Raw genomic sequence first — 16,379 nt, forward strand, 5'->3', positions numbered from 1 at the left:
ACACACACACACACACACACACATACACACATAAAAACAGTATCTTCCCTCACAAATAATGCATTAACCCCTTCTGCCACCCACATGTGCTGAATGTATCACTTTTATTCACCAAATTAAGGCCAGCTTTAATTTGAAACACAGTGCTGAGATGCATCATTACTCCAAGCTTCTTAAATTAAACTAGGTATGTGTTTATTCTATAGATCAATCCTGCAGAAAGTAGGAGTGGTCCTCCTGCCCTCTTCTGCTCTGACTGAGCTGGATGCTGAGATGGACCGTCTGTACTCACCTGTCATTTACTCCGTAAGTCTTACATGTTTTTAGACGGTTATAGGATTCGGGTAGGATGTGGCAATATTCCGTTTGATTGTAGTTCTATCAGGGTTTAAGTAAAAATTTACTTCTGAGTCAGAATTGAACGCCCAAAAACCAAATGTTTGCTCTTCACTGGGGTTCGGACAGTTTATCGTTTTACCATGACAAAGAGTCTACAGCCATGCTAGCGGCTCTAGGAAGCTGTACTTAGGCACCTCAGCACTCTGAACTGAATCCTAACCTCAGTATGCAAACACAGGTTTAATGTATAATGTATTAGCAGGTATAATGTTTACCATGTTCACCATGCTAGTTTAGCTGGATAGCATGCTAAATGTCTTGAGTTGAGTCTTGAGATGTCTTAAGATTTGCAAGTGTTCATCTACCAACTAAAGTTTTTGATAAATGAATAGCTAAATGCAAAGTCATGTCAAAACGAGGGGTCAATGAATGTCTGTACCAATTATTATGGTACTTTATTCAATAGTCAATATATTTCATTCCAAACCACAAATGTCAACCTCATGGTGGCACCAGATTAAAGAGTCAGAAGATCAGTACAGTGGGATTCGCCCTCTGGGGACTATGAATATCTGTTCCAAATGTCATGGCAATCCATCTTATAGTTGCTAAGATACTTAACTCTGGACCAAAGTGAAAGGCCGACCAACTGACATCAAGCGACATCTCCATCTCTGGAGCCATGCTAGTAGCTTAACTAAAATTATTTATTTTGTTTTGAAGACGCACTTGGTGAAGCTACATGAAGCTAATTTAGCCGTTAGCCTAGATCGGAGCTTGTGGTTGGTGATGACTACTCCTTCCCATCACCAAATACCCAAAGACGGACTTTCTGTTTCAAATTAAACTGTACTGACTTATTACAACCATGATCACACATACAAATGCCCGCTTCAACAGTCAAAAGCTAATTCAGGTTTCATGTTCCCTTTTCTGAGAGTCACCAGCCGTGAAAACGGCACAATACTTTCCAGCCTGACAATCGGAGCAGTTCCTCATTAGCTGCGCATGTGAATCCATAAACATTCTGTTTACAAGTAGATGGAAATGAAGCACTGGGCCACGAATCAGAAAACACGTTGCTAATGCATTTTGCTGAAAAAAAACAAAACTCACAGACAGCAGGTAATTATATAAAATTGCAGGGTAAGCAAAAGATACCTGTCCTAGTAATTTGGCTGTTTAGTGTTTGTGCATTCGGGTCCAATTCATTGGCATACACACTTTTCATTTCACTCCAAGGAGGAGTGTTATCACAGTCAGCTCCTCACACTGAATACAACCTGTCTTTTCCCCCCTCTCACTCACTCCCATGGCCTCATCCCACTCTCTATTCATTCTCAAAATTACCAAGGGGCTTGAGGTTTGCTTCCGAGATTGTAGCTTTGCAGTTGGCTGGAGTGACAAAGCAATGAGGAAAGGGCGGAAAAACGAGAAGAATGGTGGTTAGCTTGATTGTGTGAGCTTGGCAGGTCTGAGCGGGGTGTTTCTATTTTTATGGGAAGGTAATTTGTGGTTTTTTGGCCTTGTTTCGGAGATTAATGTGGTCTGTATTACTCTTTGCCTTATGCTGTCTTCCTGTTTATTTGGTTTTTAATCAATGATCAACACCTGTTCATCATCAATATATTCCTTTCTATATCTGCTAGGGAGCTATTTTGTGCATTTTTATCAGTTTGCCTGAAGAAATATTTCATTTGGAGGAGTTACTGGAGTTATTAAGATCAATATTGTGCTATATAGCTCAATACCACGGCTCAGTCTAGCATCAATCTTCAAGACTACAGCCACAGTGGGACATAAGCAGGTTGTTTATGAGTGATGCAGCAAGAAGTTTTATTTTTTTTTTAATTGACCATTTATGTGAGTAGGCATATTGGCCGTGCGTGTGACGACAGGCTTGTTTATTGGTTGTATATCAATGTTAATAGACCGTTATTGTTTATTGAGTGTAGGCCCACTTAGCTGCCCTTCAATGGTAATTGAATTTTCCTTGTCTGTGAGGTGAAAACAGTACTTGGGTGAGGGGAGTATCTCTTAAGTGTCCCCCACAGTCCCTTTTTTTTTTTTTTTGCTGCTCTTTATCCTGCCTGCTTCCTGCAGTTTGACTTCTCCTCCCTCCGCTGCCCTCTACACTTTGTTTTCTTGCTTCTTTGTATTCTCTCCAAGGTCTTGTTCGCTAATGTATATTTTACAAATGCAGGACATGGGATGTTATGTTAATTGCTCCCCCACCGCAAAGAATTTATCAGATCTTTGTCTCTGCCATTTTTCTCCCCCCACTCCCCCTCAGCTGGTACGTGAGCTGCTACATGAGGGTCAGGCGATAAGCGTCGGTGTGTCAGCGGAGTCTGGCCGAGGTGGCCGGTGGCTGGCTAACGTCACACAGCTCATCAAAGAGGGATCTGTCCCCGATGTCAGTCTGGTGCCTGTGGGCATCTCCTACGACTGTGTGCCCAAGACCCACACACAGGTGGATGCGTGTGAACACACACTTGCAAGCACACACAAAACACCACTTAATAACAGCCATCTGTAAGGTCCTCAGGAGCAAAGGAACAGGATTGGTTCAACGCAGCAGTTCTCAGACTGTGAGGTGCGCCCTGGAAAAGACTTGAGTCGAAGATACTGTGTGAGGTGGGACGGTTCTGAAAACAACAGGAAGTTAGTTATTGTAGTTTGGCCGGATTATTAACATGTAGGAGCTGCAGGCGAGGCCGTGACAAACAATCATAATCCCTCTCAGACTCATAACCAAGTCAAATCTCAACCCACAGGCATGAAGCACATATTTATAGATTCAATGTCACTTACACTTCCCAAGTATTTCAAGTATTTCTGATGTGCATCTTTAATAAACCCGTAATAAATCTGCTTGGTTATCACGGAAAAAGGTCCTTATAATTCCAGAACTTGCATGAAAAATCGACACATTTCATATTATCAAAGTAATCCAGTGAGAGTTGTCCGAACATCCATGGAAACAAAAAAATTAACCAAATGCAGGCAAAAAAAAACAAAAAACAGGGCACAAGTTGTAGCACACAGTGTAATTCACTTATATTATACATATTTTACTTCCTCCAAAATATTATGGGAACTTTAGTTCCATAACTTAGAACTTTATTATCCCACAAGCAGAACAAAGATTACATATAGGCGTAACAAAATCCATTACTATTAACATATTTTATTGAATTGAATTTATTTATTTTTGACATGATGGAGACGATGCAATTGAACATTCCAATACAGAGCATGGAACTGATGCTTCATGGCTATTGCTAAATTTCAACTTGAGTCCATAGTTGGGCTTTTTCTTAGTCTTAGAACATTGTGGTGGGGTGCAGAGTTGATTTTGTCTGATGGGGGGGCCGACTCCTGGCTCAGATAAGAAATCTAATGGCCATTGATGATCCAGACTGAAACTTTTAAAAGTGTTGTTTCATAACTTTGGCGATTTCTTAGCGGCCAGCGCTTGATGATTATTTGAGGATTTTTTTTTTTAAAGCAGAGTGATTGTTATTAGTCTCCATTAGTCTTGCCCTGTGTTATCTGCACTTTGAGAGGATACTGGAGAGTGGGTATTGCTCTCGGTTAATTGTCATAATAAGGTCCTTGCCTCATCATTTTGTTCTGTCATCCAGTACGCGGTTCACAGTTCTGAACACACAGTTCTAGTACCAACACTCTCTGGCTGGCTATTTTTCTTAGTGCTCATCATAGATTCTGCTCATTAGGGGTATTGCTGCTGTAATGTCCCTCCTAAATGCAAGGCCTCATTATGATTTTTCTCTATGTATCATTATGATTGTGTTTATGTGTGTGTGTGGGTGTTTGTGGTCTCTTTACAGGTTGGCTTAAGCACTGTGTTGCAGTGGTTGTGGTCTCTACTCTGGAGGAGACCGGGAGGAAGCGTGAGGGTCCACTTCGCTCAGCCCTTTTCTCTCAAGGTGCACAGGAGAATGACCATATCATTTACAGAAGCGGTGTGGAAACTTTGTGGCTTGTAACCCTTTGAAATGAAGCTACATTCAACACGTGGTCACAGGTTATAGACCAAGAGTGGGCATTAAACAGAGCAGTGTTTTTTTTCTTGATTGTTTCATCTCAATTATTTGTAGGGATCTTCAATGGTTTGTAGAAAAAACACTTTGAGAGTGAAAAAACTAAACAAAACCTTCATCTGTCTTATCCCTTAAATCATCATCTTGTGGCCTCTCGTGAAGGTTGGACAGGCAAATAATACGCCTTCTTATAAATCACACTCACCTTGGAAGTGGAGTAACTCACTTGGCTTCTACAGATGTATGTTGACGTTCTCTTTTAAAAAACATATCCCCACTCAAAACTTGTGATTTTTGGGCCTATAGGTTTACCTGTCTTTACTTGAATAATAAAGGGGAATACAATACTGGGTATTGTGAGTTCCAACATTTTGTAGTCAAGAAAGAACAAAGCCAGATGTACTTCCAGTTGTGGATCATAGTTAGTCTGTTCATGAACAGGACCAGAAATAACTCCCAATATAATGCAATGTAGTTCAAGAGAACCACAAACTGCAGCCTCTAAAATGATCATAAAGTAGAATTCACAACATCTCTCAAACAGTTTAAACCAAAACTGAGCATTGTCACATTCACCAAGGTAGCATTTAATGCAGGACTGTTGTGTAGGTGTACCCAATGAACTGGCAACTGGGTGGAACAGAAGGTTACCGCTTGGCAATAACAACAGAGAAAATGGGCTGCAGCAGTGATAGTTGGCATTACATTTTTTAATGTAAACTTGGTCTAATTGTCCCTGCTTGGTTTTTATCAGAGCACCAATGTTGGATGATTTAGACATTCTACTTTGTGCCTGTGTGTGTCCATATTTTTGTGTTTATGTGTGTAGGAGATGTGCGAGTCAGGGAGGTGCAGAGTAGATGAATGGCTCCCTCTACAGGACCTGTTGCTGCCTGTTATCCTCAACAACAGGTAATCAACCCCCCTGTGTACACACCTGTGTGCACGAATGAGTGTTTGTACTCTATATGAACAAACCACAATGGAACACGGATTTTGGACGGCGTTTTATCGAACATCTGTGAAATCGAAAAGTTACTTTCCCACAAACTTTGAAGATAAACCTCCCTCTAAACCTCGAATCTGGCACAGATGCGATGCGAGCTCTGATGAGAGTTTTCATCCTCTTAGACTTGGTCCAATTACCATCAACATTACACAGTCTGCCAGCGAAAAAAAAGATAACTGTTAGAAAATAACATCCTCACTCAATCTCGGCTTGGCTCCTGACGAGCAGAGGGGCTTCTCCCTTTGCATGTTTAAATCTTCTGAGATCACGGGACGCAGAAAAAAAACCCATCAGAGATTTAGACGGGAGGCGATAGATGAGAGGGGGCAGAGAAGTGGTAGTTGGATTGGATTGTTATCAGCATGTATGTGAGCAGTTTTAGTTCTTTGTGTTTGTCTACATCAATAACATGCTCCGGTACTTAACACTGTGTCTCAGCATTTGAAGCCTCTTTCACATTTTTGTTCCCATGCAGCAAAAATGCAGCAAACACGAGGGCTGCCTCGATGAAAAGTCCCTGCATACAAACACTTAATTTCCCCACTAACAGTTTATTTATTATTGTTTGAGATGAACATTGTCATTGTCTGCAGGATTTCTGTGTTACCAGAGCCAGATATGACCCGCTGTGTTTGATACACCGCTGCATATCTCTCTCACACATGCACAGCTGAGACTCATAAACAACACACTCGTATCAGTCCAGCGTAGCCTCAGATAAGCAGCTCATAAAATGTATCGCAGTTTTCGAGTGATTTAGCTGCTGTTTGCGTACGCTTGTATGCACCTGAAGTGTGTCTACAGTGTTATTTTACCCCACACGTAAGCGTTCCTTTTATTTCTCAGAAATATGGTGTCAAGTCATCAACTGAACTCTCATAATGGTCATTTAGAGTTTACTTGAAACACAGCTAATGTCCTTCCTCATTACCCGCAAATGTTGTCATAAAAACAAATTAAGCATTACCGGAAAATGTCCATGTATTGTAATTAAATGAAGCTTTTTACAATTTTTTCAGCTGGAGCAAATAATACTTGATTACTACTTGATTTGTTATGCAACCCCCTCGACAATGATCCAATTTACTGTGACACATTCGGATGGCACAAGGCCTTTCTTTTCTTACCGACTGTGTTATTCTTCTTTTATGTCCAGATTTCAGCTCTGGTTGTTTTTGCGACAGATGTGATTACTGTGGTTAAATACTCTACTCTGTCAGATATACAGCAGAAGGGCAACAAGTGTGTCTGTTAACATTGCAGCCAAACAAACTTTTGATTTAATAAAAAGTCTGTTACCTTTGCTGAGGAGTTGGAGGTGTGCAGCTTTTCCCTGCTAACTCTTCAGCTAACATATCTAAAACTGATACGTTGTCAAAGAAATGCTGAAAATGACCACGTTTTGCTTTGTAGACCCATTTTTGATCAAAGATTGCGGTAAGTGCTGACCGTGATGTCAAATACATTTTTTTCCTGTAGCTTCTTCACAGTATAAACACACATCGCCCATGTTTCGCCAATTGAACGCTTTCAATATCAATCAGCATCAGCAGGATGTTTGGTTTTCATCAGCAGTAACTTGCACAGCTCTGATACGTGTCAAGAGAGGGAGAAGTAAACAATGAGGCTAATATCAATGAGATAAAATTGCATTTGAGACCAGTGTGGGAATGTCAGACTCCACCGCTAACAATGAAAACAACTATCCTTGAGGCTCGTGGTGGTCTAGCAGGAAGAATGCTGAGAATACTTAATAAAAATCTTAAGTATCATAAATTCTAAAAAGTGATTCCTGACATCCCTCTCTCCTCGTCTTACTTTTATTCACTCAAGAGCCGACTGTGTGTTTGGGCAGAGGAAGATGTCGTGGCTCCTGCCTTCCTCTCATTATGCATCTGAACTTAAAGAGCCAACTCATCCAGAGAGAGACCTTAGCGTCGCCATCATCCTCCACCTCATCTTCTGTAGGTCCAGGATTATGTTCCCCTGCTGAATCGTAAACAAATCTTCATACGCTTTTGTTTTAATGGTATGCAAATTGCTCCGCATTATCTCTCTCTGTGTGTGTGTGTGTGTGTGTGTGTGTGTGTGTGTGTGTGTGTGTGTGTGTGTGTGTGTGTGTGTGTGTGTGTGTGTGTGTGTGTGTGTGTGTGTGTGTGTGTGTGTGTGTGTGTGTGTGTGTGTGTGTGTGTGTGTGTGTGTCTCTCTTTTTCTAGCTTCAGCCTCCTGCACAGCTGTGATGTCCACCAGTCTGGTGTCAAGTCTTATGCTGTACAGACACCGCAAGGTACATGCATCATCCCCCTGTGGTCGTGTGATGGCTAAGCAATTTTCCACTTGGTGCCATCAGAGTTAAATCCGCCCCCTGATCCACTAAGGATCCATCAATACTCCCAAGTGGCTCATAAACAGAATTGTTTTTTCCTGCGGGTTTCATTAGAGTGCGACAGTGATTTTCTGAGTCATACCCACCAGTCTATCTTAACGTCACCAGATGGTCAACGCTGGCGACTCATTTCTGGAACGAAACCTCTCCGTCCCTCTCCTCCGCAGGGTGTGAGCGCCTCCGCCCTGTGTCGTGATGTGGCCTGGCTCACGGAGGAGCTGCTGTTCAGGAACAAGGACGTGGGTTTCGGGGGAAGTTTAGAGGAGATTGTCCGCTATTCCCTCTCTCTGCTCGCCCCTCACCTCATCATAGCCGCAGTGCCGTCTAGGTTTGTTTTTTGTCTGTCAACACTGATAAGCGCTGCACAGCAAACTTGTGTTGCTTATCTAAAATCCAATTTCCCTTTCAGTGAAGCCTCCGTCTCCTTTACTGACCATGTTTCCTTCCTTCCAGGAGAGACCCGTTTATTGTGCCCCGTCCTTCTCCTGATGCTACGCTGCACCTCGCCCTCCAGGCCCAGATTGTCACACACACCTTTATTTTGGAAGCTGTTGGCGGTGAGTGACTTTGCGTGTGTGTATTTTGTGTAGCTGACAAAACTCTCCCTATAACATTTAAGCCTAAATATCGTCTCGCGACCCCGTGTTCTATGGGCACCTTATTTTTCGTGGGAGGCCTTGGCCGTGACTGTCGGCATGGCAGCATCAAAAAAAAGTTTTAAACATGACATTTTCAAAGTTGAAAGCAGTGTCGGGGAACGGTGCTTGCAAGTGGCTCATTTTTGTCCACTGAAATGAATAAAGAAGACAGTGCACCTCTTCAGCTGGTTTCCACTTTTTCTTATGTCATTTCTTGTATGATAATCTCTTCTGATATCCAGTTGTGTCGATATGAATGACATGTGGAGATGATAGATGAAGTGCTGCACCTGTAATGTGAGTTACTCAGGAAATTAGGCAGCAGAATGATAAGAGACCATACTTCAACTTAACAGTTTATTTTTAATAACCACAATCTTTCCCTAACCTTGCAGATGGTGCTGAAAGCAAGAATTAAAAAGAAAACACTGGCATCGAACATAATCTGGGTTAATGAAGAATCCCCCAGTTTTGGCGTTCTTGTTTGGCAAAAGGGTTGGAAATAGCATAATAAGTGAAAGTATGAGTAATATACGGTAATCATCTAATGGCGGAAAGCCTAGATGTGGTCCAAGTGTTATATCAGCTCATCCTTGAGCCTGTTACATACATTGTGCTGTTCTTTTTCTAGATACCATGCTAGCAGGCAGACTGGGGTGAAGCCACAGATACTGCAGCCCCATTTTAGCATTGTTGTTGGAGTTAAAAATAATGTTGTTTTTTTAAGCACAGGAAGCTACTTGGCCTGCATGATTCATTATTGCTGCATGACTTTTTTTGGTTGTATAAGAAGTAAAGCTGGTGGGCAGTGGGCTTTGTGCTGATAAAAGCCTCCTGAGTGTACTTTAGATTAATACATGGATGCTCTATTGAGGTAATATTTAGTTGTGTAAGATGTACTCCGATCTATTAATGAAAGTAACAATCTTGAGGATCTCCATTTGGTTCTCTTTGGCGGTACTTGGTGTGTTTTTTGGATCTCACTTACCAAGGATCCTAACAGTGTTGCTGCTTGTGGTTTTTACCTGGAAAGACACCCAGTTCGTAATAATGCAAATACATGGGCTTTCATCAGCAGGCCATAGGCTCAATTACACTTGTGTTACCTCATTCGGCAATAGATAGTGACCTGTTTAAATTAAAATGTTCAATATAATTTTTTTAATAATTACTCAAATAGTTGAATTTGGAATTTAGCACCTTTTTAAGTGAAGGTTCCAAAAGTACAAGTACCCCTTCTTATCATTGTGGTCTGTGTTCAGTGTTCGTCTCCAAGCCTTCGTTTTCTTTGTGACAAAGTCTGTGGCTCTGTTTAAGGACAAAAACTATCTGGATGTCAAGACTTTCCCACCAGCACATATCAAGAGATAACATTTGTATAAATGGTGGAAATACTCAATCCTGCTTATCAGCAAAATCTCATGAACTGATCCATTAGCCAAAGACTGTCTTCATATTTCCACCAAACAGGAACATTTTGAGATATTTTGCTGAGAAACAGATCAAAACCTGTTTACTTTGGATAATATAATAGTTTCCCCACTGTGTGTATTTGGAATAAGAGCAAAAGATCAGATGTTTGTGTGTGTGTGTGTGTGTGTGTGTGTGTGTGTGTGTGTGTGTGTGTGTGTGTGTGTGTGTGTGTGTGTGTGTGTGTGTGTGTGTGTGTGTGTGTGTGTGTGTGTGTGTGTGTGTGTGTTTGGTCTTAGCATGTGCGGTGGCGGCCATGCTGTGCGAGGTGGTCGGCAGTGGCGTCAGCAGCAGGGTGAGGAGCGACGGCGTGGACGGAGAGCAGGTCAACGGTGACATGGAGTTCGATGTGGTGCTCTGCCAGTCCGAGCTGACGGAGAGAGCCCTGCAGCTCTGCCATCTCCTGCCTCCGGGCTTCATGCCAGTGAGTAGGAATTCATATCACACACACACACACACACACACACACACACACACACACACACACACACACACACACACACACACACACACACACACACCCAGTCTCATTCAATGGATGTTTAATGGAGCTGAACAGCCATTCATCCTGCTCTGCTGCCTTTGAATTGTGTGTATCTGTCTGTGTGTGTTTGTGTGTGTATCTGTGTGTTTGTGTGTGTATCTGTCCATGTGTGTATTTTTGTGTGTGTGTGTTTGTGCGTGGCTGCAGGTACGTGCTCCATCAGGCTGACTTAAAGGGCTCCCAATCTGAGCCAGAAATACTATTCCTTTCTCTGTTTGCTCAGCTTTCATTTCGGCAGCTGCAGTTTCTTGTCTCTTCTGCTCGCAGCTTTTTTACCCTCTCCCCATTTCTCACCGAGAAATTATTGCTCCCGGTCTTGCCTGCCGGCCATCTTTCATTCTGCTTCTCTGATCTCTGCTATGTCTCTACTACACTATTCATGCTCTCTGTCAGCTGTCTCCCCCTGAACTTTATAGACGGGCTGGAGCTGCGTGTTAATCTTACCTTTCTTTACTTTTGGGCTTACCCATTATCATCTCCCTCTGTCTTAACATCTAATTCAAATAAGCTCTATAAGCAAGTAGACATCTATATTGCAAAAGAAGTAAGGAAATATATCAACATTGACAGAAATTCAGAAATGAATAAACAATATGCAAATATCAAATGCAATATAATAAAGGCATTCAATAACATTTAATAACATGGGCACCAACATAGGACAGATTCTCTATAGAAATTGTTTTTTAAGTGTTTGTCAACATATTTTGCTGCTAATGTTGCACACTCAATCTCTTATATTTCACTCACTTCATTAAGTAGAGGGAGTAGTAGTGCTCTCTCAACCTCTCTCTCTCTCTCTCTCTCTCTCTCTCTCTCTCTCTCTCTCTCTCTCCAGCCTTGTCAGTCGGCCCAGAGTTTCGCTCTGGATGCAGTTGACAGTCTGGTACGCTGTGGCATCCTGATCATGGAAGAAGTAAGACAGATTTCTTACAAGTTTCTAAAAGTTTTTACTCTAAAACCCTCCATAATTTACCCACTGGGCATTACCCGTTCAGCACTAAATGACAGACAGACATAGTCGGCGACGAGCTGGTGAACATACAGGAGCATTTAGCAGCTAAAGAGCCAGATATCTATTTCTCAGGACGTGGTGGAGACCAAACACAGAGCTAAAAGAGAGTGACTATTTGGATTCATGAGGTGGTCAGAAACACGACTCCAAATAAAGATAATTTTGCTCTTTACTTTACTTAAATTACTTATGCCTTGTTTAGTTGAATAAGGGAAGTACGAACAGAGTCCATTATTATATAAGAACTGACCATAAAATGACAATAATACAAGCTCAGTAAAATCAATCACAGGCAGATCGATAGTGGTATTTGGTGTCTTTTGTGTAATTAGGTGTCAGGCTTTATCTTTTATTTTGTTATGAAATTCATTTTATGTTAAACACAAAATGTCAACATTAGACTGAGACAGTTAAGACTTTTAAGTATTGAAAGTCAGTCTCAGATGTTTTTACCAGACCAAATACAGTTATAGTCTGAAATACTGCCATCTTTATTTACCCTCCATCCTATGTAGATTCCCAGAGATGTTCCCATCTGTGATTTCTGGAAGAAGGAGGGCGCTCTGACCTGGACCACCTCTGACGACCCTTATCTCAGCGACTCCGACTGTGACGTGGAGGAGCAGGACCTGCGTTCCTACAAGGTACAGAGGAGCACTGCTGGGCTCCTCTGGTTTCTACACATGACTTAGAGAAGCACCAGAGGTTATACGAAGGAAAAAATGTTCCACGCTTGCCGACCTACAAAAGACGCCTGCCTGCGGGGCACGTACAAAATAAACCAGAAACCCCACATGAAAAAGAACTTTGAAGTAAATAAATCCCCATTACGAGAGCACCTAGACTGTTGCGTCACGTAACTTGAATGTCAATTAGCAGCATGTGTCATCTTTAAAAGAAGCCCGACTGTCATGACTGTTATATGTGCTTCTTGAAAAAGCAACACAAGGAAACTTACCAGCTTACAAAGGGACCAAACAGCCAGTGCTCAAAGTGCACTTCTGTCTGTTACCAAGACTGCAAAGTGACTTTGAGGTGCCTCAAGAGCCTCAGGCGTGCTCGTGAAACTGCATCAAGAGAAAGCCGCAATTAAAGCACAGTGACATGGATAGACATACACATTTTACGGATAAAGTAGTTTTTTCTAATTTTCCACATGTCAAAAAGCAATAACGACTGATATCACGGTTACATTTAAAGGTATACCGAGGAGTTTTTACGTCTTAAACTAACTGTAATGTTTGGGTAAAATGTAACAATGACAAATTAAAGGAAAAACCTGTGTAAGTGAGTGGAGAACGACACAAAATGTAGATTTTCCCACTCAGGTGCACTCTATGATGCAGTTAAGCAATCAAGGCAATGGAAGTATATTTCGTATAGCACCTTTTAACAGCAAGGCTATTCAAAGTGCTTAACATAAGACAACAAGGATATGTGTGTATGCTCACATTTGTTCCACGGCATCAGATTAGCAGAGCCACTCCGGCAAACTGAAAGTGCATTTTGATTTAATAAATGGTAAAAACCTTGACATGCAAATAAAAAAAGAGAAATAGTCCACACACTAAATATTGCAAGCGCTGAAAAACTGATAAGTGAACCGGCATTCAAGTTGTCGCAGGTAAACATGACACCCATCATGCTAAAACCATGTATATAAAAACATGTAATTGTCCTACTACAGATTGTTGGGAATGCACAAGCTAATTGCAGATGTGGGCGGCAACTCAGAGATCAGGCCAGCTTATTGTATTGTATTGACAGTTTTGTGTTTTTATGTACCTAGTAGATCAGTTTGGAACATTGTGTCATGAGATTTCCCTCCTGCTGTTTGTCTATGTCGATGTTTGCCTGAGGAAGACTGTAAAGGTTGAAACACTGCGTCATTGCAACATGTTTTGGGAGCTTGGGAGTACTCAGTGTGTGGACTGTCTCTCTTTTTGTTTTATTTATGCTGCTTATGTGCTTCACCTTCCCCCAGCTGGGGTCGGACACGCACACTATCATCCATTACAGCCATTGTTTGACTCAGAAAGTGCGAGGAACACTGAAGCTCGCTGTAGTAAGCTACAGAGAACACATCCAAATAGGTTCTAACGCCTACCTGTGCCACAGGGAAGTTGATTTTCCAGCCGAGTAAAACCACTGCCACCTCCACACCGGTATAAAAATCCTCTCCATGACTTCAACTTTGTCTGCTGAGGAAGAGCCTCATCAATGTTTTTACACTTTACTCTTCCACTCTAAACCTTTTCACTTTTCTCCATCTTATGCACTATTTGTTCTTCTCCCGGTGCCTCTGCTCCGCTGCTGAACGAGGTCAGAACAGACCTCCGTACCTTAACCCGACTTAATTTACCTTAGGTGGTCCCAAGAAGCACGCTGGCAGTAATACAAGCTGAGCTGCTATAATTAATTATCAAGGAAAAGCCTGGCCCTGTGTGGGCTCAAAGTTTAGCGATTTATGCCCAAACACCTTAAAAAGCTTTTTCAAAGCATAACTTTGTTCATCGTCCTTGTAGAACATTGTATTTCCAAAGGCACTCTCATTTTTTATTAGTTATTGTGTTTGTGTGTATTAAGTTATTCATGTTCAAGCTATGCAAGCTGAGAAGGAATATATTCCCTGAGGGGGGCATAGTTGTGTACATACTCTAAAATGTAGATTTGTTATCTACATCAGAAAAACAACAACTATTTGCGTGACCCAAACCAAACATTATATCAAACATTTCTTTCTGTCATTTTGATTTACTAATCGGACAACATATACCCTAATACGATGTTATGAGCTTATATGTTATTCTTTCTTATGTTGTACAAATAATAATTATTATTTTTTCAATGTGCTTATTTGGCTTGTCTAAATATTATGCTCTGGGTGCATTTTAGGTCTGAGTAAATTTTTTTTTTTTTTTTTGCAGAGCAGCCTCTCTGGCCTAATGTGTTTTTACTGCTCATACAAGTCATTCTATAAACAGTTGCTCTGACTGCGCTCTCTTTTCTCTCTGTTGATTTTAAAGTTCTACTGTGTGTTGAAGCTTCTAAGTGCTGCACATTAGCATAATGATTGTTTAAACGCCGATTGAATTACCGTAATCGACTAAATGGCGACTGCTCATTGAAAAATTGGATGAGTACCATTCAGCACGTCACGCTGAATGAAATATGACTTTGGTATGAAATCTGGATATGTCCTGTATTTTTTTTTTTAAGCACAAAACGAAGCCTGCTGAGCAACAGTTGTATCTGTTGCAGTTCTTGTATGAGCATCCATACTTCATAATGGTTTTGTATGTTTGTGTAATGACCAAGGAACACAAGGCAATTTTACAAGATTTGTTTGAATCAACAACAAAAACTTGTCCCCACATATTTCAATATTACATATTACAATATTATAATGGCCGCATACACACTGTTTAACTATTTATACAGAGATGTCTTGGTCTCCCTCATTAGCAGATGAGACCATGTATAAAAAGTTTTTTCTGAGTTTGGTGTGGAAGAACTTTACTGGCCTCAACACTGAGCCCTGACCTCAACACCATCCAACACTTCTGGGATGACTTTGAACCCTGAATGTGAGCCGGCCCTCAGTGTCCGTTGTGGGCCCAATGGGGAGCAAGTCCCTGCAGCCAACATTCAAAATCTAGTGGAAATCCTTGCTAGAAGATTTGAGGCTGTTATGGCAGAAGATTAAACCCCATGAATTTGGAATGAGATGTTTAAGATCACATATGGGTGCAATGCTCAGGTGTCCACTTAATTTTGGCTGTGTAGTGTGCATAGATTTGAGGAGGGTAAAGTTCTGGATATAAACAACATAAAACTATATTCTACATGAAATACTGCTATAAAAAGAGAGGTGGGGGGGTGTAAAGGGCCACTTAAAACAACATCATAAAATAATAGTATTAAACTTTCATTAAAATGAGAGTTTATGTCCTTATTGCACACGTCTGGTTGTTGTGTTATATCCTCCCATGTGAGAAGAGGAAAATTAAGGAAATTAAAGTTCTTCTGTAGATATGGGTCGAGTCTTTTGTTGTTACAATTATTTTGTCCATCCCCTCTACTAATAAAGGCTTAAATGTTTTACTGCTTTAAACCGAATACAAAACCTACTTGGCCAGCACTGAGATTTAGACCCACATGTGCCATGTGAGTGTTGCCACTCGAGCAAGTGTTCCTTTTATAATATCGGGCCTCTGTATCCCGCAGCCGTACTACTTTCTAGGGCCGACAGGCCCCCCGACAGCGACTGACTCGCTCTGTGCTCATCGTAGCGGAAAATGCTCTTAAATTCCTTCCTCTGCCTCCGTCCTCTTTTCCCAGATAAGCCATCCGAGTCAGTGTCCAGAGATGCTCTTCTTCCTCTGCAGTATGCTAGCTGGTCATCTTAGGGCACTGTGCTGGGCGACCAGCGGTCTGGACCTTCTGCACACACCTCTGCCAGGTATGTTTGTCAAAGGGACAACGTTGATCTCTGATTAGTGTCGGAGGGTTAGTAGCACAGATAAATGTTTAAAACGTGTAAAAGTATTTCACCACTTTTTTTCAAAGCCAGTAACCAGAGTGGCTCTGATGTCTTATATCTCCCGCTAAGCCGTTTGCAGTGTTCCACCAGTCATAAATATACATGATAATAGCATGTCATGTGTTTCAGAGGCAGAGTTCGTGGCTCAGATACACTCCCATCTGTGTGACACAGCGAATAAGAAGAAGCAGCACTTTGGTGAGCTCAACCTTGACATCAGCTCCCAGGAACACACTCACACAAAGATCTTCCATTTATTTGTGTTGTAACTTTAAAGAGCTTCTCACTTTGCCTTTTCCCACTGATTCAGCGCGTAACAGGTCTGCAGAGACCCCCCCCCAATGTCCCCCGCTCACATCACATGCTCT

At 41.6% G+C, this 16,379-nt stretch overlaps 1 protein-coding gene across 5 annotated transcripts in view; it reads left to right on the forward strand.

Moving 5' to 3' along the window:
- The window catches only part of gpat2 (glycerol-3-phosphate acyltransferase 2, mitochondrial), a 111,404-nt gene that overhangs the window by 92,188 nt on the left and 2,837 nt on the right, over positions 1-16,379 (forward strand). For all 5 annotated transcript variants that reach the window (XM_054610376.1, XM_054610374.1, XM_054610372.1 and 2 more), the window contains 13 exons: positions 207-306; positions 2,633-2,812; positions 4,194-4,292; positions 5,236-5,318; positions 7,249-7,379; positions 7,632-7,702; positions 7,969-8,129; positions 8,255-8,358; positions 10,149-10,333; positions 11,292-11,369; positions 11,984-12,112; positions 15,810-15,930; positions 16,141-16,209. In XM_054610376.1, the coding sequence (XP_054466351.1) occupies positions 207-306; positions 2,633-2,812; positions 4,194-4,292; positions 5,236-5,318; positions 7,249-7,379; positions 7,632-7,702; positions 7,969-8,129; positions 8,255-8,358; positions 10,149-10,333; positions 11,292-11,369; positions 11,984-12,112; positions 15,810-15,930; positions 16,141-16,209 (1,511 nt within the window). The remainder of the gene's footprint in view (positions 1-206; positions 307-2,632; positions 2,813-4,193; positions 4,293-5,235; positions 5,319-7,248; positions 7,380-7,631; positions 7,703-7,968; positions 8,130-8,254; positions 8,359-10,148; positions 10,334-11,291; positions 11,370-11,983; positions 12,113-15,809; positions 15,931-16,140; positions 16,210-16,379) is intronic.

The sequence above is a fragment of the Anoplopoma fimbria genome, chromosome 13 (genome assembly GCF_027596085.1).
Source record: "Anoplopoma fimbria isolate UVic2021 breed Golden Eagle Sablefish chromosome 13, Afim_UVic_2022, whole genome shotgun sequence".
Taxonomy (NCBI): domain Eukaryota; kingdom Metazoa; phylum Chordata; class Actinopteri; order Perciformes; family Anoplopomatidae; genus Anoplopoma; species Anoplopoma fimbria.